At 41.1% G+C, this 25,814-nt stretch overlaps 1 protein-coding gene across 22 annotated transcripts in view; it reads left to right on the top strand.

The window, feature by feature from the left end:
- Window positions 1–25,814, top strand: part of ADGRL3 (adhesion G protein-coupled receptor L3) — a 493,993-nt gene that overhangs the window by 207,977 nt on the left and 260,202 nt on the right. For 21 of the 22 annotated variants that reach the window (XM_077177050.1, XM_077177053.1, XM_077177036.1 and 18 more), the window contains 2 exons: window positions 20,241–20,261; window positions 20,990–21,203. In XM_077177050.1, the coding sequence (XP_077033165.1) occupies window positions 20,241–20,261; window positions 20,990–21,203 (235 nt within the window). The remainder of the gene's footprint in view (window positions 1–20,240; window positions 20,262–20,989; window positions 21,204–25,814) is intronic. The other variant, XM_077177039.1, reaches the window with a different exon arrangement.

A 25,814-nucleotide genomic window follows, 5' to 3' on the forward strand; every position in this document is an offset into this window, starting at 1 on the left:
CTTTCACTGCATGGCAGGCAGAACAACCTGAGATGTGCCCCAACACTGTGGGAACTGAGCCTGCATAAGTGTGTAACATAGCCTTGACTGGGGACTGCATTTATCTTCAGGCTCTAGATAAGATCCTTACATAGCCCTATCAGCATATATGATGGAAATAAGATAACAACGTCAATAACCAGAGCAGTTCAGAATTTCTGAACCAGCCTGTTCAGGAAACACCCAACAACAACCATGCTCTGGCATTTGCTTTGAGGAAACTAAAGCAAGGCATAATCTGGAAAAACTGAAGCAATTGGTATAGTTACAAATAGCTGTTTTCTGATCTCTTTTAGGCCTTGCTTCTCTTCATCCTCTTAGCATGTTGGTGATAAATGATGGCAGGATCATTGAACAACCCTGAGTACTGCTATGAATGGAGTGGATGTTATTTGCCAGTGTATTTTCAGAATTTTTTTTTCTTTATACTTTCTTCACTTTCCTTGACTTGTCTGCTCTCCTCTGTCTTGCCTACCCATCCCTTTTGGTTTGAGAGCCACATGCGCGTCTTGGAGAAAGTGTTGAAAGCCTGTCGCGATCACTTAAAGAATTCTCAACAGCTCTAAAAGGGAGGGGAAAGGTCTTAAGGTCCTTTCTGGCTGCTTGTTGTAACTGCTTTGTATTGTGACACACATGAGTATAACTCTGCTTCAGCATCCTCTGTTGCTGGGATGCCATTCACAGGGGCTGCCACCACTGCAAAGTCCCTATGCCATGTGATGGGGGAAGTGCTGCAGAGCACGAATGTTTTAGGGTCTGGTCTCTTCATCAGTGGCTTCCCAGGTTAAGATTTGGGGGAAATAGATTTATTAACACAAAAGATACATCTGTTTTCTCTTCCATGCCCTTCTCCATGCTTTCTGTTTCTTGTATCCCTTTTTCTCTTTGTTTCTTAAGAAATCTCCATAGCAACCTCCCTGCTAGGAGGAGGAAAGAAGCCAGACTCAGAGAAGCAAGAGAAAGGCAGCCTGTGAAAATAGCCTGGGTGTGTGATGGAGTTGTAGCTTTACCTTTACTAAATCTGTTCGTGAAGTAGCTGTTGGGTTTGGGCTGTGATTGAGAAAAATAAGCATGAGGTGTGGTGGTGCCAGGGAGATGCACAAGGGACAGGAATTACATCCATGCTGGTTTGAAGAGACCTCTGGAATCTCTAGTCCCACTTCCTGCTCAAAGCAGAATTGTTGTACATCAAGTGAGAGTGTGATAAAAAGGAGAAGAAAAAGAACACCACTCTCACCATCAAACTAAATTAAAGAGCTGAATGCAAGATCTCAAAAGCACAAAACTCCTTTAATTTTAAACAAAATTCCCTTGCAAGAGCAGGATGATGGAGAAAGGGTAGATGTGAGATTGTGCACAGACCAACGTGGGGGATAAAGATAAGAAAACAAATGTAAAATTTCCTTCCCAGTTTTTGGGAGAACAGTGACACTGAAGGGTAGGACTGGGAAGCTGTTGCTGGAAACAGTGCCCAAGGCTGCCTAGGGTTTGTATTTTTGTCCTAGGATTATACCCATGCCCTGCTCCTGTTGCCCAGAGCCAAAGTTGGTGAGAAGGCTGCGTTGACTCCTTCAGAGAGGTAACAATTTTCACTCCAGTACATAATTTCTGGGGACATTAAAACCTCCCTAGCACTGAATCCACATCATGCATGCAGGTTAGCAGGAGGGAGGGTGGAGAGAAAGCTGACTCAAACACCCAGTGAAGGGCTGAAAACCTCATGCAGAAGCAGAGCTGGGCTGCAGGAACCCAGAGTGCAGGAGGTAGGGACCTGCTTCCCTGTGTGTGTGGTGCTAGAGGAGGTTGCCAGACATTTCACTGCCATATTTTACAGCTATGCCCTGAGTCAACAGCCTGTTCAGTTTGCTCTGGATTGCCAGGCCAGCTGCTGTATAATCCCAGCCACGCTGATAAGTGGAAAATACAAGCCTAGGGAAACCTGACCAAGGCTTGGTGAGATACAGTGCAATCATTCTGTGCCTTGCAGGCAAATGCAAGAGTGTTGTGGTACCCAGCCCATGCAAGTGGAGAGGTTTTTGCCAGGAGGTTCTTGCAGCTGACACGCAGCAATGCCACTTGTGGCAGGGCATGGGTGTAATCCTAGGATAACCCTGGAGCAGGGGGGCAGAGCAGATATCTGGGCCCTGTCCAGTATTTGAATGTAATGTGAGAATGCAACTGAAGGATTTGAGTGTCTACAGGGCAATGTAAGGATAAAAATAAAAAGAAACCTCTTGTCTCCTACTCCCTCCATCCATGCTTCTGTGTGGCTTCTGAAGGATAAAGCACTGCTGGTGGAAAAATCAGCACATCCCTTGAAACTGCCCCATCCTTGGTGTGTGGCTGACAGCATCAAGAGAGCCTTTTAGCAAACTGAGGAGATAATCCAGTCCAAGGCCATTAAGGAAGATGCAGAAAAGGAGCTGTTATTGTTGCTAAGTAGAAAATACAGCTGCTTAACTTGTGACAGCCTGGGTTATGCCAAGCCAACCTGCATGAGTCCCTCAGCTTCCTGACTTCAGGAGTACTGTGATGTACCTGAATGTCCTCACCTATGGTGGAAGGGCTTTCAGATGATGGCATTCATACAGCAGGAGCACAGAGATGCTACCAAAAAGGATCACTGGGAAGGGCTGTACCAAGGTCCGTGCATTTCTAGGGGTGGGACCATGCAGCCAACAAAGCCAACTCTCCACTACTGATAGCCTCCAGCCTCCTCATTTCCTGCCTCCTGTCTCTCTGCTCTGGTACCCTTCCTGAAACAATTAAAGTGGGGGAAAGGAAACAAAACAAAACCCCAAAGCCCTCCCAAACCACTGTGTGGGATTCAACTAAGCTTTTTCGTTGGGCTGGAATGAAAGGTTTCCTGTAGGTTCTCTTTGTTTATTTATTTTGCATAGCTGTTTTAAATTGCATTTAAAGAAATTAAAAAAAAAAATCTTTGTAAGGAATTTGTTTTGTTTGGAAGATATTTCAATGGAGACAGTGTTGGCTGTGTGTTAAAAAAAGAGAAGGAGAGATATTGTTTAAGTTTCTTCCCAGTTCTGGTGTGCCTTACATATTGCTTTGTTCAGTGTGAATCTGGATAAATAACACATTTGATTTAAACAACTGCCACAAACTCCTGCCTGTGGCTTTGAAGTTCAGTAAAATTGCAGCACCTCTTTGTTGAATTCTGCTAATAAATATGGTTTAATTTTAGAAACATGATGTTTTGTCATGTCCTTGCCTGGGACAAGACACAGAAATAAAATAAGCTCTCAGTATTTACCAGCTTCACTATGCTTTGCATGCATGTGTTGAAAGGGATGGTGATGCAGTAAACATTCACAAAATGGCAATTGCTCTATAACCTAGGGGTCCTGGACACAAGCCATTCTAGGGGGAGGTGAGGCAAGGATAATTTCCAGAACTGTCTCTATGTGTGACAGATTCATGTCCAGGCATCAGAATAATTTTATATTTGATCCTGTTTTCTTGTTGCCACTGGTGAATAAGGGTGGAAACAGAAAAGGCTGCTCATAAAATGTCTCATGTCTGTCAGCAGAGCCTTTGGAAGCTTTTTCCTGTACTGCTCTAAAGATGGGATTTTTTTGCAAAATGTCCTACCTCTCAAGAGTCCTACCCTAGTCTGGAAGAGCCTCTGCTGGGTGTGTTCTGAATCTGTCAGGCTTTGTGTCTGCTAGGATGGCCTCTTGCGTAGTTCTGTGGCTGGTCTTCAAAGTTATCACTGCAGTGATAGATATGGCTGGGTGGTGACAAGGCAGGGAAGACTGAGGTGATGTTTTTCTCTCATGGATGTGTTGTGTTCAGGGACCTCTCAACACACTGCTGAAGCTTTCCTGTCCCCTTTGGTTTTGGAATGAAGACCAAGACTGAGATAGTTTCTAAATTTGGCTCCTGTTGGGTGTCCCCTTCAAGGCATGTGCTGGAATCCCTGTGTGAGAAAGAAATGAAAGAGGAGGGGGTGAGCACCTTGCCTTTAGGTAAGGAATGAGACAGTGGGTGAAAAAGCAGTTTAAAGTTGGTGTGACAAGGTGCATTATAGGCAGGTTTTTAGGAGCTGATCTTCCACTTTTTAGATGGCTCATTTGTTTAATTCTAGTCAGCTCAGTGAATTAAACTTTTTCGCTTCACCTCACTTAACTTCTGTGTGCAGAGAGGCCTAAGCAATTGATATGACTTTTGCTTTTTTGCGGCTGTTATTTTCTCAGGCGTGTTTTTGATTACTGTTGTCTCTGTTGCAGTTGTTTGTTCTTCTGCAAAAAGGGTGTAAAGCACTCATACTCTGTATGTATTTTATTCCTTTGTCCTCACATGCATCAGTTTGAAAACAAAACACAATAAAGACAAAGAGGAAACGGAGAGAAGCTCCTTGTAGACTGTTCTCCTCAAGGGATGGATTCTCATCCATCTCTTAAAAGATATTAAAACCAGAAAAGCAATATGTTACTTTGGATTTTCCCTGGAAGTAACTTATTTAGAGATTAAAGGAGAGTTGTGTCATTGAGCAGCTGAAAAAACAGCGATGCTTGTGATACTGCATCTCTGCCATTTCTGTGCTTGGCTTTTGACAGAAAGCCTGACTTGCCCAAGGTGTGATAATATTCTGGCAAGACACACGTGTGGTGTTGCACCTGTGTGACGTAGATCTGCAAACCAGCAACGTGGCATGGTTTCACCAAAGAAACCATAACCCAAAAGCCTTTTTTTCCTCCTCATTTCTGCCTGTAGCAGTAAACAAACACTTTGGGTTTGATTTCTGTAACAATATTATGATGTGCCCATCTCATTCCAGGCTTCTTCTGAAGCCTCCCGGAGTAGCAGCTGACGTGTTCTCCGCAGCCTGTGTTCGGAGGTAGTGGCGGGGCTGATTGGCATGCTGTCTTCTCCCTGTCTGCTGCTATTAGTATTCATATCAAAGAAAGCTGTTTGGTTCCTTTCTCCTGGGCAACTGCAGGAGTCAATCACTGCTCCCTGATGTGAATGGCAACAAAGAGAAACTGTTCATTGATTCAGAGCAAAAGAGCCCAAGTGGGTGCTTTGATTTCACAGAAACTCTGCCCTGCAAGGGATCTGCAAGGTTAGGCTGCCAGTGTTTTCGCAAATTTTGTCCAAATTGTGACTCCCAAAGTGTTTTGGCAATAGAGTGAAAGACAAGCAGGCAGGCCTCATGGATAATTTTACATTAATAACTATGACTTATGTGTGCCAGTGTAAGACCTATGATTCCACTGTGAGAGTCAGACCATAATTAAATATCTAACTCTGTAGTGTGGCTGTGCTGGTGGTAAATGGGGTATTGACTTCTGGCTCGTATTTTGACTAAAACTACAAATACAATGTAAGGACTTCAGCAAATCCAAATGCCTAAGGTGGTAATGTATTCTGTAAATCAATAATATATTAGTAATAAAAATGACCAAAGCATGCATCCATTGGGAATTCATAATAGAAATTTGTTTAGGTTATATAGTGTATGTATTGATTGCTGCTATTTAAAGATGAAGTATGGCTTTGAAGCAGAGTGCTTATATATGTAGCTGCTTACATTTTAAATTCATTTTTTTTTAATATGAAGATGGACTTGATAACATGGGGAAATGTGTATGAATAGAAGTCAGTATTTTATATTGCAAAATGTTATGGGAATATAAGTGTGCTGAGAAGCCACAAGTAGATGTCTGATGTTTCTGAAACCTAAATCTTGAATTTCAGCAAAATAATAAGCAGTATATGCGGCAGCCACTATTTGCAGCTCCAGGCTTCCAGGTAGCTTAAGTTTTTCTTGGCTTGGTGCCTTAACATTGAATTGCTTACCTGTCCATTTTGTGGTAGAGTGTATAATGTAACCGGATGTAATATAGGAATGATGAATGTGTGTGTGTGTGTATATATATATGCTGATATATATATATATATTATATATATGCTGATTTGCCTGACTGTCAGGGACAGATCTGCCAGCAGAACACAGCCCTTGCTTCTCTGCAGTGCTGCTGGCTCTCTGCAGCTCCCACAGCTGGCACCAGGGGCTGCACAGCCAGAGACAACTCACAGAACTATGCCAGGGTAGGGAGCACCTGCAGCACCATGACTGGGAAGTAAGATTTAGGGAATAATGCCCCTGACCCATCGCAGTAACATCATAGCAGGCCCTTACATGTCTCTGATGTTGATTTAGTATTGTAGGGTGTACGCTAGCTAATAACACTGGGAGGCCAGTTAATATCCTTTACAGAATTACACTTACTTATTAGATAGCCATAGTGGAAGGCTGAATTAAAGGAAAAAAAAAACCAAAAAAACCCAAGACAGACAAACCTGCTAAACACATAGTACCATACCTACAATTTCATCCATCCTTCTAAACTTTGGCTGCTTATTCCAGGTCCTGTGCATCTGCATTGTTACCTTCTGTAAGGACGAAGGGTGGAGAAAATAATTCACATGCCATTACTGCAGTCTTTGTCTCACTGCAGCAAATAAAAAATGTTTTAGATTTCACAGATTATGGTTCATTATGAAAACAAAGCAAGCCTCTGACTGAAAATCCCATCTGTTGGTTTGCATTAAGCAATTCCCTTCCTCCTCCTTGCCATTTATTATTTCTGGGCATTCAAAGAAGCCATCCTGAAATATTTTTTTTTCTGTTTACAACCACTAAAGGTAGTATAAGCTCAGCAGCTCTGTATGAGAGCTTACTGGAGGTTTTGTGTTGCTTGTTGGGTTTTTTTTTGGGGGGGGTTTGTTGTTGATTTCTTTAGTGTGGGGTCTTTTTTTGGGTTTTCTTTTATATTTTTTTACTCTAAATTAATAAATTCACTGAGTTCCATGCAGCTAAATGCCCCCTTCCTCTTCCTGTTCTCTTGCTCCTAAATCTACATAGATCCTTAAAATACAAAGGAACTCAACAAGCCAGACTGTTTGCACAGTAGAGATCTCACCCAGTAATTTGTGAATCAGGCATCTGTGTGTTTCAGAAAAACACTCAGTTGTTGTTTAGGTACTTCAGCTGATATATATCTATATAAGTAAACTGTTCCACGGTAAATTGCTCACATGGTTAAAAATATTACCTTATTTCTATCTCCATGTATCAGGCTTCAGCTTCCAGATCTTGGATCTTGCTTGCCTTTTTCTGCTAGTTTAAGGAGAAATATCTTCCCTTGGTAGCTACCTGCAGACCATAATAGTCCTTTAGAGTCTTTTAGACCAGTTAGACTAAGTAATTTTGGTGGCTCACTTGTTAGACTGGCTTTCCAGGCTCTATTTGATTTTTTATTTATTTTTTTTAAAAGTTCTTTTGCAAACCCTTTCAAAGTTTCTGACAAACCCTCTGAAGTGTAGGGTACCGCAATGTGTACATTTTCCAAGAAGGAATGGCCTCATTAACACCATATGCGGGGCAATTTCACCTTCCCACTTCTACTTATTATTCACCTCCTCATCCTTGCAGAGATCGTGTCTGCCCTTTGAGCTGCTGCATGTTGTTCAAGTTGTTATCAGTTATGGAAACAGTCTTCTTTCAGAGTGACTGCTTGCAGGTCTGTGGTCTCACATAATGAGCACTTCTTGTATGCCTACGTGGACTTGGATTTGTCTGTGTTCGAGCATGGTCTGCTCAGGTACTGTGTGTAGATCAATCTGCAAAACTGACAAGGTCTGTGTCGTTACTTAACATTTCATCAGTTTTTGCACTGACTGCAAATTTGGCAAGCTCTGAGTTTATTTTCTCTCAGATCATCAAGAAGTATGTTGAATGATTTTGGACTGATGAGGTTCTTGCTGAACTTCCAGAAATGCTGTGGTTGAGATGACAGTTCCACATTTACATTAGTTTTTGAGAGGCAGCAGCTAATGCGTTTTTCCTGTATGCAAGTGGACTTATGTTCTGTTTTCATGCCTTTTTTTTTTTTTTTAAACTTGTTAAATGCCAAATGCCAGTGCCCAAAATCAGGCTGAAAAACAGCAGGGGGATTCTTAAAGGGGTTGTGGGTTTCTTATAAACTCCCATTCTTCAGATTGAATATATTGGGGTTTTTATTATTAATATCTTTCCAAATATCTGCTAAAACTGAAAGCATCTCTTTATCACTGTGAATGATGAATAATTCTGTTTGCCTCTTTCTAAATACAGATTGGAGAGAGTTAGTGAATATTTGTAGGGAGTTCAGTTTGTGCTTGATAGCTGGTTGTCTTTGACCCACAAACCTTACTAGTTTAAAAATACTGATGCTTCTTTAAAAATTCTGCAAGCTTTTTTTTTTTTTTTAGTTAGATGGTCTACAGTTATTTAGTTTGTATTTTGAGCTTTTAGCACTGCATGTTTGTGTTTCCAAACTGTAATTTGTACTTGTTAACTACACTGCTGTGGTGTTTTTTTTTTTTAAATTTATTTTTTGTAAGTGAGAATAGACTATTTAACAAAAGAAACCATTTCTCAAGATTGCAGGGTTGGGGATTTTGTCGTGTGGAAACAGACTTCTCAGTTTACTGTCTGCATTTTTAATCTTAAACCTTCCTTTGTGTTTAATTTTGTGTGAAATATTTTAACCTATGTGGAGCTGTCCCGGCTAAAACCCTCAAATATTTGTGTTACCAGTCAGGACTGTGATCTTTTTTTCTTACCAAATAAAACTGGTTTGTGGTTATTTGCTCATAGACATCTGTGTGTTTGTTGATGCTGGTGGTTTTGGTTTTGTTTGTTGTTGGTTTTTTAGGGAGTCAATTTTGGTTTGTTTGTGGTTTTGGTTGGGTTTTTGTTTGTTTGGGTTTTGTTTGTCTGTGATCAACACAATCAATAAGGGCTAATATTACCGTGCATCAAAAAGATTGGCTCAACAATAAACTTGTTCAGTGACCTTTTGTATTTTGCTTAAGTTGTTACCCCCCTTGAAAAACTGGGGGGTTTTTTTGGTTTTTTTTTTTGTTTTTTTTTTTTTTTTACTCTGCACAGTTTGGGGACCTTTATTATATAATAATGGGGAGCATTAGAAGAATTTTAAGTAGCAAAATCTGATTTATTTTATGAAGGCTTTTCCTTGTGCTCCAAAAATTCCCTTGGAGGGACAGTGGCAGCAGAATTCTTTCCTCAAATATGAAAAGGGAGCACAAGATAATGGAAATAGGTAACAATTTTATTCTTAGAAAAAGCAGAAAATTTTTGATGTGAAGTATAAATAACTCTAGAAGAACAATGCTTGAAACAGGTACAAAAGGAAATGGATATTAAAGATGGAAGAAAAAGTGCTTGAAATGGATCCTTTGTTAGCTATAAGTCAGTTTCTATTTAGAAAGTGCACTTAAATGTACTGCAACATAATTTCATTAGAAATTTAATTAATTATCTCCCAGAAAGTTTTCTGGAAACCTTTCTCTGATGCCTTTTTTTTTTCCCCACTTGAAAGAATCCTTCAAAACCCTTTAGGGACAAACTGCACGGGGGATTTACCAAGTGCTAAGCAAGCGCCTTGGTTTTTCCAAGACCCCTTTCTGTGCCCTTCTGATGAGCATCCTCTGGTGTCACAGCAGTGCTGGTGCTTGAAAAAAGTCCTGCTCTCTCTGACACCTTATTTATAGGGGAAGGAGGAATGGACTCTTTCATCAGGTTATTTTGTCAAAAATATTTCTTTGCCTTTGGGCCCACTATCTCTCTCTGGTTAGACTGGGCAAATATATCCTGGTTTTTCCTGCCAGAGAGATCAGCAAAAGATTTACTTCTTTCATCTACCTCTTGAAGGAGGACAATTTGAAACAAGTCTAGTGATTGTGTTAAAAAAAAAAAGGCTAAAAAAGAAGGAGTCTTCCATCCATCACGGTTGTTTGCAGTGGTTTTCTCCTGAACTTAGATAATTTTTTTTCAGCCATATTTTCATTGAACTACTGAGCATTGTGCCCTCAAGTGTAGCATCTGCACCTGTTTGTTACTCATGCTGCATGACTATCCTTTTGTGTGTCACTGTAGCTCCTGTTCCTAACCTGCACACATTTCTTCTTCTCTTTAAAGTGTCCTTTGGGGCACAGACCCTCATTTTGTTCAGTCGTGCACATGGGTGTCTGCAGGAGCCCTAGAGTTTCCCATAGAACAAATAATGAATCATGATATCCAGTGCTTTAGGGACTTCCATAAAGCAGGGCTGGCTTTCAACCAGTACAAGGCTGGGGTTTTGCTTTTCTGGTTTTTTTTTTGTTTTGTTTTTAAACTGAGCACAATGTCTCTGTGACTACTCACACTTGTTATTGCTGCTTTTTAAAATGCTTATTAGGCTGCTGTTACTACTTTGAGGGCTGGAGTGGAAAATTAATAGAAACTTGTATCCTGGGACAGCTCTGCAGCTGGTGGGGTGTGCGAGGGCAGGATTCAGAGTGGTTTATTGCAGATTAAAATGTAGTATGGTGAGTTTGGCCACACTGTTGTGTCCTGGCTGCCCCAATCTGCAGTGAGAGTCCTGGTGGTACCACAGGCTTGCATCCCCTCCCTACTACAAAGCCCAGAAGCTCTCAGCTGTTCACATGACTTTTCTGGGAGCAGTTGATATGTTCAGGGCATTTCTGGGAGCCTACAGCTGAACATAATTTCAGAATTTTTTTTTTTTTTATTATTTTTTTGTGACTCACCTTGAGATGGGGGCAGTATTGTGTGCATGTAAGTATTATATCAGCACACACCCATATCTAGCTGTATAGTCTTTCTGGAGCAATATTTGCACAGGTTCTGTTAGGGGAAAATAATTAAGGACAGTGCTTGCTGTGAGCAGGTGGGCACAATAGGAAGCTTCATCACTCAAGATTATAGTTGTGTTTCCTAGAAGGTGAACCATTTTCTGGAGGTAATTAATTAGTTTAATGTTTTGCTAGTTTCTACTGAGGAGAAAGGGATTCTATGGACAAAAATGTGAATTCCTTGAAAATCTGCTTTTACTTCAGGTATATTTCTACCTGGAGCAAGTGTGCATGTTTCAGTTCATTCCCCAAATCTAATTCTCCTACTGTTCTTTATTTTTAAGATTGAGGGGAAGTAAATAAAGTTGGCCACTGTTCAGATGAATGTGAATGCTTCTGAAAAGCTCTTTGAAGCTGCTAGTAACTTCAAGGTGAAATCCTTGATATTTTGAGGTCAAAGGAGGAGGGGGAGTAAACGTCATAGAGTTTGGGGAGTCATGATTCAGAGGACTACAAAGAATGGCTTGGCACAGCCTACTTGTACTTCTTGTTAGTGTATCAGCAAAAAAAGGATCTCGGATCTCATGCCAGTGTTCCTGGCATGGAGCTCATATGGCATGCTATGGAAATACTTGTAATTCTTGTTAGTGGATCAGCAAAAATAGGATCTTGGATCCCATGCCAGTGTTCCTGGCATGGAGCTCATATATGGCATGCTATGGAAAACCTCATCCAGCAGCCGGGGACCAGGTTTTCTTTGTAGATTACTCACAAGTTATCTACACTAAGAAGCACCCATTGGTTTCTAAAAATTCAGTAGGGGACCCCAAATGTCACTTTGCCATGTAGAAAAACTACACTTGCCATTTTGCCTGCTTCATATGCACCATGCTTTTCTAAAAGTTTAAGAAGTGCATATATATTAAAAAAAAATGGGATGCAATTCTGAGAAGTCAGGATCTTACGGTAGTCTCAGACTTCTTTATAAAACTTTCACAGTTATGGCTAGTGGAAAGAACAAATTCCCTATTGCTATTTATGGCAGAGACTCAAAGGAGCGGTAATGGCTAAAACACAAAGAAAAATCAGTTATTAGTGATCTATGATTTAGCCATTTTACTTCTCTGAGATGGCTGGTCTTTGAGGTCTGGGAAACTTCTTGTAAAATGAACGCTAAAGGTATCATTTTTGGCCTTTGATGTAAAGCAGTTGGTTTAAATGGTAAATATTCGGGGCTCCAGATTTTTCTGCAGATATTTGAGTGGCAGGCTCTAATACTTTGGTAGAAATTCTTTTTTGCCTGCCTGTCTTTTTCTCTGGACAGTTCTCGACATTTCACATAGTTCTCCTTTCTAGGCAGTACAAACTTAAAAATAGATTTACTGCTCTGATAAACAAGTCTGTAAACAGCACAAAGTAATCTCCACTCTGCTGTTCATCATTTCTGTAATAATGCAGATATTTCTACAAGAGCTTTAATGTTCCCCTTCAGAGGCTTTTCAGGGAGCTGTAAATCAAAATTAAACTTTAACTTTGTGAAGGTATTTCTTGGTAGGAGTCTATTATTTGCAGCTCTTCAGCAAAGCTCCAGATACATCCAACCTGTCTAATTTTCTACAGCCTTAAAAGAATTGCTGAACCTGCTGAGTTCACCAGGTCTCTTCCTGACTTTTGTTTTTTGGGGTTGGTTAGTTACTTTGGTGCTGTTTTATGTTTGGGGGTTTCCCCACTTCTCTTTTTGCCCATCCCCATTTTTTTTCTGCTATGGTGAGATAAAAGTCAAACCTGGGCTCTGTATAATTTCCAACTTTTGAGAATGCATTTGTGTCTTGGCCTCCTCCAGTTATCCTTGTCTTGCTTCCTGTAGCCCAGGGCTGCCACCTCCCAGTTCACAGTGGTACAAGAGGCAGAAGAACACCTGGGAAATATCTACCTAGGCCACCACTAAATCCTGCTGATGCCCATTCTAATGGCAAACCTAAAATAGCTCTGCTGGTAGCAGGAAAGCTATTCTAGCTTTGTGTTATTTTAGAAAGGGTAGGAATTTAAGCTAGTGTTTTAAATTGGAACAAAAACAAACTGTAATTTTAAATGAACTTATTATATAATATGAAATCTGAAAATTATGATCAGATTCTTTTTACTTAATGTTCTTAGACTAAACCCTTGATGCTCATTTATCTAACTGGCTCTATGATTATACCTGTTACGGGGGTTTATAAAAGTTTTTATATGAGATTAAAGATTAACCTTACTAATGGCTACAATTAAAACCTACACTGGAGTAATTTGAAATGGAGCAAATTCAGTTATTACTCAAATCTTCTCGCTTCACCACATTAATTTGTGCTGTATTAAATGTGAGATACCAAGGTTGTTCAGCAATGTCAAAGTCAAAGCTTCTCGGATTTTGAGGGTTTTTTTGGGATTTTGTTGGAGACAGTTGAGTGCCTGTTGTAACAACAGTAACTTTGAGTTGGGTAAGAACTACATGGCATGTTTTTCATTACTAAGGACCCCAGTGAAATTTGTGGTGTATGGATTTGTAAAAAGGACCGGTCCCTGTGGCTCAGAACCTAATGCTTCTTTTATTGAGAATACAATTGTCTCAATGTTATGGACCAGGATATAAAAGCCAGATATTTAATAATGTCACTGTTAGGCTGGAGGGCAAGTTTACCATAAGGATTGCTTATAGAAATTAAGCACCACAGTACAAGGCTTAAACTCTGACACTTTCCCTGTCTGTGCACAGCTTTCCTACACTTGAAAGGTAATTCACATGAAAGAAGCCTGTAAATTTAAAGAACATTTTTATTTAATGTGTGACTTTCATTACAAATTAGATGATCCACTGCAAAGGAAAAGATATTTGGGAATAGGTTTTTTCCTGTGATGGGGCCTAAATATTAATGTACTTGCATTCAACATCCCCTTGGAGGCCACATTTTATTTGTCTGTTGTTCTCAACTTGTTGCTTCTGCTTTAATTAAATTCATTAAAGTGACATTTAGCTCAGGCTGGGACTGTGCTTCTGACCTCTGATTTGAAGGTAGGTAGGTGCTTTTTTTTTTTTTTGAAAAGCACTCTAAATTCAGCCATCCTTCCTTCTAAAAATCTTTTGCTTTCTCCCTATGACCTGAGCTAACCTTTTCTGAGCTGATTCAACTCTTATCAGCCCAGCAGAAATCCCCCCTTTCCCTTCTCCCCCCACACTGGTGTAGTTTCTTGGTGAATTATTGACTTGCCCTGCCTCATGAAGGGGTGCAGCAAGCACAGAGCTGGATGCACGTCCAGCAGCACAGCCATGGCAGGGGATAGGAGGGTTTGTCTTGGGGAGGAAGCAGGATCCCTTTTCCTTCCCACAACACTCTGCTGGCAGGTGCTCTTAGCCCAGAGCACTGCCTGTTCAGCAGCTTGGAGGGTGGTGACCCTTGGTGACACCTTGCTCTGGTGTGGAGATCAACTGCAGAGGTGTTCACCTCTCCACGACAGGGGGAGATAGGTGAGGATGGGGCCTTGTTGAAAGGCAATTTTGCTGCAGTTGTCAGAGTTTCCCATCACTCCCTAAGGAGGCAGCAGGCCCCGAGTCCCAGGAGGGGGGAATGGAGGAGGAGAAAGGAAGCGCAGCATTGCTGGTGCTCTGCTTCCTCCCACAGGCCTGCTTTGGGTCTCCCTGGCTCAGGCTGGCCTCACACAGGGCCTCAGTCACCTCCTCCTGTCAAACTCCTCCACTCACAGCTACCATCTTGATTCTGTGGTTTTGTTCTTTTATCGCTTTGTTTTCTTCTCTCCCAGGGCTTTTCAATGACCGATTTCCCTTGTGCACACTTGCCCCTGGGTGCAAATGCAAATCCACTTCACTCTTCTTGTTGTTTTCTGGTGATCTCCCACAGTACTCTTTGTGAGTTTCTTTTCTCTTCTCTAGGAACATACTGAAAGATTCTAAGATAATCTAATGCTTCTTACTCATAAGGAAAGATTCTCCATACTTGGATAAGGGTTTGGGAATGTAAGGGGAGAGAATAAGGATATTTATCAGCTGAGCATGGCAAAGAGATGAGGAGTAATGATGCTATGAAGAGGGAGCAATAGAATTACCCCAGGATGTAGCTGTCTGGTGCTTAATCCTCTGGCTGCTGGCCCTGGGCTTTTTGGGCATCCAGAGGGTGGTGGAAAGAGCTAGTTGTTTGTCCATCCCTGCTTTGAGATCTTGGGTGCCTGGAAATAGGTGCTTTCCATGAGGCTTATGCATGGAGACAGAGGCTTGCTTCAGAGACATTCAATTTAGGACTTGTCTAGCTTTTAGAGTTTTTTATGGTCCTGTTTGTATCCATAGTTGTGTCACCTTGGAAAATTCACTGATTGTGTGTGAATTTTGCCTGTCCCTATAGAAAGTCCACTCTCTGTCTGCTACAACCTTCTGTGAATCCTTTTAATTGTGGGGGAGGGCATCAGATATAAACTTACAGATGAACATCTCTTCTATTTTCACTCATAGAAGCTGGGAGCAAATCCCTAGCAGGTGCCCCTTGCGTGCTGTAATGAAGATAGAGTAAGCAATTTATGGAACCATAAGATAGTTGACCTCAACCTCCACATAAACAGCACAGGGAAGAAGTTTTTGAGGATTTTATGTTTTTTAGCTTTTCTTTGGTTGCTTTGGCTGGGGTATTGCATAGTCTCTCTTCTGGTTTTTGGGGTTTTTTTTTTGAATACTCCATCCCACCATGTAAAAAGATGCTCTTTGAGTTTTTGCAGTCTGGCTGTTTGCTGGCTAAGGGGGAATCAAGGTGAAGGTGACCAAAGGAAAGTTGCAAATTGCTTTTGATATAATCTATAATATAAGAAAACCCGAGACAATCTAGGAGGATGTGGGTATTTGATTTGTGTGGGGAAACCAAAGCTGAAGCCACATGCATCACTTTCTGAGGATGCATCTAATTCTCTTCTTCCTTTCCATGGCAGATTTTAGAGTGCTTAATGGGGGAGATAAGATCATGTTCCCATTTTGATAGATGAGACAGCAATCAGCTGAGGCACACAGGGGAGAGCTGGGAATGGGGACCAGGACTGTCCAGCCTTGCACTGCTGATGGCTTCAGCTCTTCAGCCACACTGGCTGCCTTCAGTCTTCCATTCTTCCCCGGGGAAGCTGGATATGGATGTTGCAAGCATTTGCTGCAATATCTTGGCACCAGCCTTTGTCTGCAGGATGCACCTTTCTTTAACCCCACTGCAGGCTGAGAGTAGAAGAAAGGCTTTTCCACCCTGTCTCTCTAGAAAAGACATTGTTTGTGCTTTTTTCTTTTTTTTTTTTTTTTAAATGTTCAGCATCTATAGAGAAAGTGGGGGAGAAGGAATGGTATTTCCATATTTGTATATTAATCATAAGATTTTAGCGAACTTTGGACCAGCCAAGCTATTTTAAGTTTGTCAGAACGTTGTTGAAATTTTTGAAAATACAGGGAAGTGGGAATATTGGATGCTTGAGAAATTTTTGTGGTCACCATCTTTAACTGAAGGTTTTGCTTTCTACTAATATTGCTCTTGAGATCAGAGGCCAGGCATAATTTGGATTAAGGAAAGGAGAGACAGAGAAGAAATAGTGAGCAATGTCTGCATGCAAACAATTTATGCACAAAGGAGACTTTATATCCTAATAGGGAGAAGTAGGGCCCTGGTTTAGAAAAGCACTTCAGAAAGTGGAGTGAGCCCTACAAAGCCCATTGACTCATTGACTGAAAGGGATTTCCGCTCCTACCCACACCTGAGTAGGCTTGAGAATAAGAGGAGGGGCACTTTTTTATTGTTACTGTAGGATTTTTTCCCCCCACAGAGCCAAGGTGAACTGTGGGAGTATTAAATACTGCAAAATTACAAACACAGAAGCATTCTTCCAAATTACTAGGAAACCTCTACCCACAGCATGCTCTGTTTGCACTTGGGAACAGTAAGTCATATACTTAGCTGGGCAGACCAAATCATATACAGAGCTTGTGAAAATAATTATCTCTACAATTCCAGCTTTTGTTTCACGGCCCTTAAATATGCACTGAATTTTTGCTCTGAAAATTCTGAGCCAGAACATGATTTTGCTGGGAAAATTGCATATAAAACCTAATTAAAAGCATCAACCCACACTTTTCTTTTAAAAGTACATCTACTACCATCATGCCTCTAAATGTAACAGAGCTCAACGAGTCTCTAGCAGCCAAGGAAACACATAATTTAAAGGCTATTTCGGCATTTGATTAAGCACACAGTGATAACTACAAGCCCGTGCCCTGCAGGCATGACAAGAGGCAATTATGTTCTGAGGTCAAAAGCGAGGGGGAGAAAAAGCACAAGATTTTGATGACTTACTTAATTTTCCGGCTCCTGAAATTAGCAGAGACAAAGGAGTTCTAAATCGCCCAGATAAAATCCTGTCATTATCTGTTGCCTTTTCACCCTCTGCTCTCACTTTGCCCCGCAGAAGCTCAGGAGGATTATTTTCCACCGAATGGCTGCACTTAAAAAACTCGAGTTGGCACACATTTAAACGTTAAAGAATTTGAAAAACACTCTTTTTAAGTTGTGTATTTAGATGGCTGTCTGCACATAGGATCCTGGAAAAAGACACCTGTTTTTCAAAGTAGTGAGCAGCCATCAGCTCCTCTTGACTTCAAGCCAACAATTAGGTCACTTATTTAGGAGATTAAATAAGGAGCTCAGTGAGAGACTGTGGAGATAGGGAGCTGCTCAAAGAAGAGAGAAGTGTATTAATGAATTAATACAATCGTGCTGTGTATTTCACAGATGGGCTTTGATGTATCTTGTTTCACAGCAAAAAGCAAAACATCTTTGCTCCTTACAGGAAAACCAGTAAAAATGATTAAGTAAGATTATCATATAGGGGCACAACAACAAAAAAATGTGTTTACAAGGAGATAAACAGCCAGGCTCTAATCTCCTTTTGGAGTATTTATTGCAGATACTGAAGTAGAAAAAAACACCATGCAAAGTGAATGATTTGGTGGTCAATGGCAGGATGGAAAACATTCCTATTGCTTTAGGAGAAAGCATGATAGGAGATCATGCTCTATTACAATATTCAGCTGCTTCTAGTTTTTCCCGGGTGTTAAATTTTTTATGCTTTTTATCCAGAAAATAAATGTAAATGTTGACTCCATGATGCCACAGGGAGGTGTCTGTGAGTGAAAGCTGTCCTTCTTAGAGCAAGCAGTCAAGTGATTATGTGAAAGACAAAAAGGTGAATTCCAGGAAGTTTAAAGCTGCATCTAGAAATGTTTGCATCTGTCCAGAGGTTCTGTAATGGAGAGTAGAACATGAACTGTTATTTTGGGGAAGGGGTGTTCAGCTTTAATTTGGGGTGTTCAGGGGGCATCCTTGGAACTGATATGCATCCAGTTTTAGTAGATCAATGCTGTAAAGTCTCGTGTACAGGAGACACACCCATGATACTAGAAATGTGTTTTCATTTGAGGGAGAGAAGTATCTTTTTAATGGTTTTGTAAACTGCTGTTAGTCATTCTCAATGTCTTATTTCCAGCATAACACAAGAGTTAAGGTTAGCTGCATTTGTGCAGTATTGCTGTTTGACAAATACACCAGGTTTTTATGAGTGAATTCTCAGGCATTTATTTTTTTGTGATTTTAAGCAGGGTTTTCCTCAGCCCTTATGTGTTCAATTGATATAGAATACTTACTAAAAAAGCACCCCAAAATATAGGAATTAAGAGCAAAAATATACTTTCTGAATCGTGCAGCTCAGAAGTTTTGTTTTCTGTAGTGGGAACTGTAAAAAGTAGTGTTACCAACTCTCTTTGCCCTTTGTATAGCCTGTGTTAACCTTCCAGAAAAATGATCCAAATTGCCCAAGGACTGGGCAAAACCATTGCTCCAAACAGCTAATATTGCCTATAAACCTCATTTTGTCATTTTTTTGGCAGTTAACAGGAGTCATCTAAGCACATGGCAGGAGGAGGGAGGGCCCTTGGCCTCAGCATTCTGCCAAAAGCTGCTAGAAACCTTCTGCCTCCCATGTCACCAATCTGCTCAGGTTTAGCACAGAACAGGCTTGCGAGGAGAGCTCACCACAGCTCTTTTCCAAAATCAGAATCCTGGCATCAGAAGTTTTTTGGTCAGCACTGGCCTTCTGCCACAGAGTCCAGTGTTTGACAGAGCAGAGCCTGCTGCAGGCTTCTGTGGACAGACCCCTGTAAGCAAACTTAATACCTCTTGAAGTTGTTTTTAGGGCAGGCTAAAATTGCTGAGCTTTGCTGACTCCGCCTTTCTGGCTGGCTTATCGCTTCTATCAAATGTTGTCTCTAACATTGTCCCATCCTTCTTCCATTCACCTTTTTGCCTAGTGGTGTCAAGCCAAGGGCAAGAATGAGGCAGTGCACCTTAAAGGTTCATGCTTGTCCTCTTCATTTTCCTCTTCCTGTAACAGGAGAAACTGGTGGCAGTGAGAATTTATTGCATTAACAAATGTATGGTGCAATATGAGCCCAGGGCAGAACGGTTTCTCCAGTCTCAGGGAAGGAGGAGATCTCAAGTGATCCAAACCCTAAAGCTGTGCTAATTGTGCAAGCTATTATTCAAGAATAAGCACACGTCTGTCTTGGGAGTTTGGCAATTAGTCCACAACTCTGGCACACCAGGGAGGGTCTGATATCAAAGTAATCCCTGCAGATTTAGAGAAATCGGGATCTGAGAATCTGTCCAGTGGTACATAAATGGGACAACTGACAATAATGGAAGGATTCATGGAAGTCAATGGGTTGGATTGCTGCCTGACAGACAGGGCAGCCTTGATATAGTCAAATGGTGTTCTGAGAAACAGCAATATAATCTTATTTTCCATAAGCAAACTTGGTGTGCATGTACCATGGGGAAGTTTTATGGAACAAACCAGCAGAAGATTGGATGGGGTTTTTTGGTTTATGGGGAGGGTATTTTGGTGTTTTTATAATGGGGCAGGAGGAAAGAGTTGTTAAAAGATGCCTGGTATCAGATGGACCATGGATCTACTGGAGGCTTAAACCTCTCACCATCACATAGAGACAGCCTTGGGTTGTGTGTTGAGTTTTGTGGTTGGAAGTGCACAAATGTAGCTCGGAGGGCACATCATCCCTGTATCTGGAAACCTTTATGGTTCCTTTCATTCTTGTGGAATAAAGGAAGAAAGGAGTTGGCTTTTATTTCAGCTTGTGACTGGTGTGCTAGGCTGGGAAACAAGTATTTGGTTCCTAGCATCACCATGGATTTCCCATGAGATCTTCTGGAAGCTGCAAAGCCCTTCTGTGGCTGAGTTGAGAAAGACAATGTGTAGCTACTTCATGTGGATATTTGGGGATTAATATATTCACGTTCATCAAGCTGTTTAAGATCTTTGGATCAAAGAGGCTGTAAAGATGGGAAATACAATTGCTTGTTGTCAAGTGGCATTGTTTACTAATACTTTAGGGCTTTGTTTTCAAGGCATCTCAAAGTGTGTTTCTTTTTTTTTTTTTCTTGTGCAAACTGTAGCCTGGATTTCTTTTAAAACAGGTAAGATTTCTGAGAGCTCTTTAATTTCACAAGTATTTGCCAGCTATTTGACTATCTAAGCAGATCCAATGCAAAGCTAAGACTGAACTTAAATCATCTGGTGTCCCATAAATTGGCCTTTCCATGGAAAGTAGGACCCTGCAGGGCCTAAACTTTGGGATGGTTGCCAGAACCTGCAGGCCATCCCCTGGCACGCTGCAGGCTACAGCAAAAGCCATTAGGATCACTTTTTCTAAGGGCTAAGAAAAGGACCAGGAGCAATACAGATGTTATTACATCTGCTGTGGGACAGGTGCAATCTTACTGAGCAGGTGGGATCCTGGTTCTTGGATTGCTTGTTGTCATAAAATTTTCTTTGCTTGTTCAAGTTCAACAGAGGACTGTAATGTTATATATCAAAGCCAACTAGTTTTTCACCTGGTAAGTAGAAATAATAACAATGCCATAGTTGCTATTTACCTGTTTCAATAAGGGATGTCTAAAGCCCAATATAAAAGGGATCTGTAGCTTGTTTTTAAAATGAGAAAATGAAGTCACTGAGTTGGAGGAGCGATTTCTCTGGGTAGCCAGCGACCAGACCCCGTTCCTGCAGCTCTTATCTGAGTGGTACCGAAACTATCTCAGCACAGCATATGGGTAAAGCCTTCTGCTGAACGTGATTCCGCTTTTAATTTTAGCCTCAGCGTGGAGAGCCAGTGTTGACTGTGTTTCTGTGTTAATCCTTGCAGCTTTCAGCCGTGCCCCAGTGCCCATGGCTGTGGTCCGAAGGGAGCTGTCCTGCGAGAGTTACCCCATCGAGCTGCGCTGCCCGGGAACAGATGTGATCATGATCGAAAGTGCCAACTACGGCAGGACTGATGATAAAATCTGTGACTCTGATCCTGCTCAGATGGAGAATATCCGCTGTTATCTGCCAGATGCCTATAAGATTATGACTCAAAGGTATAGTGCTTAATATTCTTTGTTTGCCGACTGTCGATTTTTTAATCCGGAGTGTACACACCGGTTTGTGTGTGTGTGTGTGCATAAGAAAATGCAGGTGCTTAGTGTGGAGTGTGTGCACAGAATTACAGCTATCATTGCTAAACTGTGGGGTTAACCAAGCTGGTTTAGCATCACGCAATATAAATAACATTTCCTGTAAGTATTGCTCATCAGTCATCCTGATTCTCTCTGTGTCCCAGTTTTCCCTCTGAAATACCTAAATATCAACAAGGCTCTTAATGAATGTAGAAGTGAAATCTTTCTCAAAATGCATATTCACTAGTTCTTGTACTGTGTTCAAACAGAAGGCCAGTAATCTCCTTGAAACAATCAATATTTTGTGTTCAGAATAACATTTACAGTTGTCAAGACACAAAGAGTCATCTGCATCCTTCCTTGTGTTGCCAGGCTTTGTTTTAGGTGAGATCTGAATTTCTAGTCAAGCATTGGTATTCTCATTGATGAATTGCTGAATTTCTGTATAATAACTGTAGCTGTTAAGTGTGGCTGCTGCATTTGGAAGTGGTAACTGAGATACAGTCAGACATATAGACAGACTCCTGTCTTGCTTGCAGAGCCAGGGCCTAACAGCTTATTCCAATATAGAGGTATCTTGGTTATGAAAAGCCTTTTAAATGTTGCTGAATTGTTAAGGATATTTTCTGGTACAAATGGTGTTGTGGGAAGGATTCATAAGTCACAGCTCTTGACATGTAATTGAATTCAGTAATACATTCCTAATGCATGAAAAATTATTTAGTGCATTTGACTGTTAATTAGTAATAGAGATTAGTATTTCAAGGTATTAATAATGGCATTGGCATAGGCAAAGTGTTGCTAATTGATGTCATGACAACATGTGTTTGGGTCCTAACAGTGACCTCATGGCTTAAAGCAGTGCAGGGTTTTAATGGAGCATCTTGCTGTTGTTTGCTGTGAAATGCTTTGCACTAAAATGGACTGGTGTGAGCAACATGAGTTTCAGCTGTGTTTCACATGCTAACTGCTATTTTTGACTTCCCTTTACAAACTGCCCCATGTTGAGTATTTAGGTCTCAAAATGTTGAGGAGTCTTGTGACAAATATCCCCACTGCTGCATGTGGCTCCTCTAAGACCATTCTTTAAGCTGGACCTCCTTGAGTAGCTGGTTGAATTCTTGTGTAGAGGGTTTGTGCCAGCTGCATTTTTGAGAAAAGTGGGAAGGGTAACATCATGCCATCAGCCAGTGCCTTGGATTCCGTGTGGTTTTAGTGGAATTACTGTAATTCTCCTGTTCAGGTTGTTAGTGGCTTCAAGCAGAAACCCTTAATCCTCTGCATATTGGCAGAATAAAGCCATGTCATCCCCTTTGTGGCCTGTTACAAAGTATTAATATTTTTTTATATATATATTTATTAGTGTCCTTTAGGCCACAGCTCTCGAGCCAAATGCAGAGCTCTGCAACCTTCTGGTCAGTCCCTACGTGTAGCAAATCTGCAATAAACATTGGCCCTTGGGTCAGGGAGGGCACACAATTGTCTTCTGTGCCCATGGTACTGCAATGAAAACTTCTGGTGATTACTCACCTCCAGGTATCATCACTGCAGGCTCAAAGGGCTTAGCAGAGAGTTAGCAGGGAAGCTCATCTCTGTGGCAAAATATCTCTGTTCTTCCATGTTGGCAGCAGAAAGTGGTGCTGAAGGGGATGGACACTGAAGGGGGAAAAATGTGCAGTCCTATTACTGGGTACTATTGAGTTTCTTGAAAATAAATATAATTCTGGTGTTAAAAGACAGGTAAAAAAGGATAAAATATTCTACTTTGCATTTTTGTCAGTCTCATTTCTTTTTTTAAGTCTCCATTAATTCAAAGAGTTGAAACAATTTAAAAATAAAGCCATTAAAATGAAATATGTTCTTAAGATGCAAACCAGTCTGTCAGCTCACAGCTTTGAGTACGCTTTACAGCTGAGCCTCTGAAAAAAGTAGTTTAAAAGGAAAATTGTGACAGCCTAGTAGCTGTGGCACTAACTATGGCATTTTCTTCTGAAAACCTCTACCTTCAAAATTAATCAATCTAGCAGTATTTGGGTGGGTTTGCAGATGAATGCAGGCTCTGACACAGTGAGCTTGTCTTTGCTAATGCTGCAGGGTGGGGGAGCAGCTGCTGGGAACTGAAGATTGTCGTGACAGTGAAACCTGCATGGTGATTGAAGCTGTCTATGCATGCAAAGAAGAGTGGTATGCACAGTGTGTGCTTATTATGCATTGATTAATTATTGCATTCATAAATACACAGTCCCCTTGTAGGCTCTATAGTCAGTTGTCTCACTACTGGCAAATTTTAATCAGCAACACTGTGCAGCCAGCTCAGACTTATTCTGGCGTGGCTGTAGGCAGGGAGAGAGGGAAAGATGGGAAGGAAAGTGTGTGAGACAGAGGTGGTGTTAGTGTGTGAGCTGAGGCTGTGAGTGAGCAGATTTATGGTAGGTATTAGTGACTGCTCCCCCAGCCCACCCCCACCAAAAAAAAACTGAAAAAAACCCCAAAATCCCAACAGCCTGAGCTAACATGTTCCTTTCTTCTATACACTTACATAAATTAATTTTTGCCGACGATTACATGAGGTTATTTTGAAAGGGAAAGGCATAAATCTTACGGTGTGTTTGTGGAGCCCCCTAAGCAGAGGGAACACAAGGAGTTCTTGCTGCAAGTATTGCCCTGAAACTCTCTACAATCTGGGAATGTTGCTTGAAGTAAAGGACATTTAAAGAGCTTGTAGGGAGCTATTTTATACGACATTAAATCTCTGAGACCTATTTTAGGTTTTTATTTTTTATTTATTTTTTTAAATTTTGCCAGCTCCTCCTTCAAACATCCAAGCAGCTGTTGTCCATAACAGCTCAAAAAGTGTGCTTTATGAACTGAAGTTTTTCTGATGTGATTAGAAAAAAATGTATTTCGTAGCATGTTTGCTTTGGAGAAACATCTTTGCAAGGCCTGAAACAACTAATTAAATTTTAACCCTGCTCATTGTAAATTGTGTGCACTGTACCATGGGAGACTTCTATGCCCTCTCTTGAGTGACTGTGCCACAAAATTAACATATCATCCATTCCAACTGCCAGGGTTTTCTGTGAGCAATAGGGGAAAGTGGCCTACCATTCCTGCAAGAGTTACCTTTATTTTTTTAGTGTTAACACAGTTTAGTATATTAAAAGCACCCTAAAGGGAAAAGGGAAAAAAATAGCTTTTGATGTACTCTCTAGAATTTCCTGTTGATGCTTCCCACCAAGGAAGCATCTTGGGTTGAAAGCAAGGGAAGGAAGAAGAGGGGATCAGGTTTTTGCATGTATGTTCACAGAACTTTGTGCTGTCAGTACCACCTTTGCATTTAACTTTGAAGTTTGAAACATTCTTTTCCATAGACTTTAACCTCAAATGTTGAAAAGGCTGGGGAGAGGGAAGTCCCAATAGGAACAGTAGGAAGTACCTGACATGTAGGTGCACACACACGGAGCACTTTGATTTTTTGCTCTAAAGGCAAGAGCAAGGCTTTCCTTTTGCTTTTTGGATCCTTGTCTACCCCAACCATCATCTGCTACTCTTATTCTGGAGGAAGGAAAGGAGGGATGGAATAATGAGGCAAAATGACAAAACCAGCAGGCAGAGCAGAAGAGACAGGAGAAATGTTCACAGGTCTCAGCAGTTTTTCTCAGGATCAAAGCAAAATTCTTTCTGCCCTGGAAGATGGGGAAGGCTCTTGCTGGGGAACTCTCATCTCTCTCAACAGCCAGAGAGCTCAGTTTGCAAAGTAGGTAGCGTTTGCCTTTTGCCACAGCAGTGCCATGCAGAGCTCTTGCATGCTGCTCTTACCACTTCTGGCTTGGGGATGAGGGCTGCTGAAAGCTGCTCAGCTATCTCCTCACTTTTGCCCTGAAGGGAAGCACAGCTGGGAGGTACTAGATGTCCTGCTGGGCCTGCAGTAGCTTAGCTGGGCTAATTTCCTTTAGGTTTCGGTCTGATCTGCATGGCTTGTCCCTGTGGTTTCGGTGTTGACATCATTGATGAAGATTGCAGGTCAAGACTTAAAGAGGAAAAAAAAAAATAGAAAAAGTGCAAGACTGCAGGAATGTAAGACTGTGGTCAGCTGCTCTTAGATTTCCCTTTAGTTTCATCAGAGGGTCTAATCTTTTTATGTGAGAAGGGCACTCACAATTCTCTTGGTAGTTGGAGGGATGGTAGCAGGCACTTTGCACAGTGTAGGGGAGAATAAATAAATTGAATGAAGCAGCTTGCATTACACTGCAAAGATTTTTCATCTCCTGAAGGGCTATTTTGCTAATGTTTTTGGTTGATGACCTGAAAAATGCAGGAGTCTGAAATGAGTGCCATTATTATTGTAATAATATTGCATCTCATGGCAGACTGTTATTGATGTTATCATCTCCCATGATTTTCAAGACACTTCTCAAATGTCAGTGATCTGCACTTGCATTGGGAAATAAAGAGGCAGGATTACCTGTATGTTACAGATAGGATCATTCACGTTGGTCATTCATAAAATGGCTGCTGGTTTTGAACAGACTA

This window comes from Agelaius phoeniceus, chromosome 4 (assembly GCF_051311805.1).
Source record: "Agelaius phoeniceus isolate bAgePho1 chromosome 4, bAgePho1.hap1, whole genome shotgun sequence".
NCBI classification, from domain to species: domain Eukaryota; kingdom Metazoa; phylum Chordata; class Aves; order Passeriformes; family Icteridae; genus Agelaius; species Agelaius phoeniceus.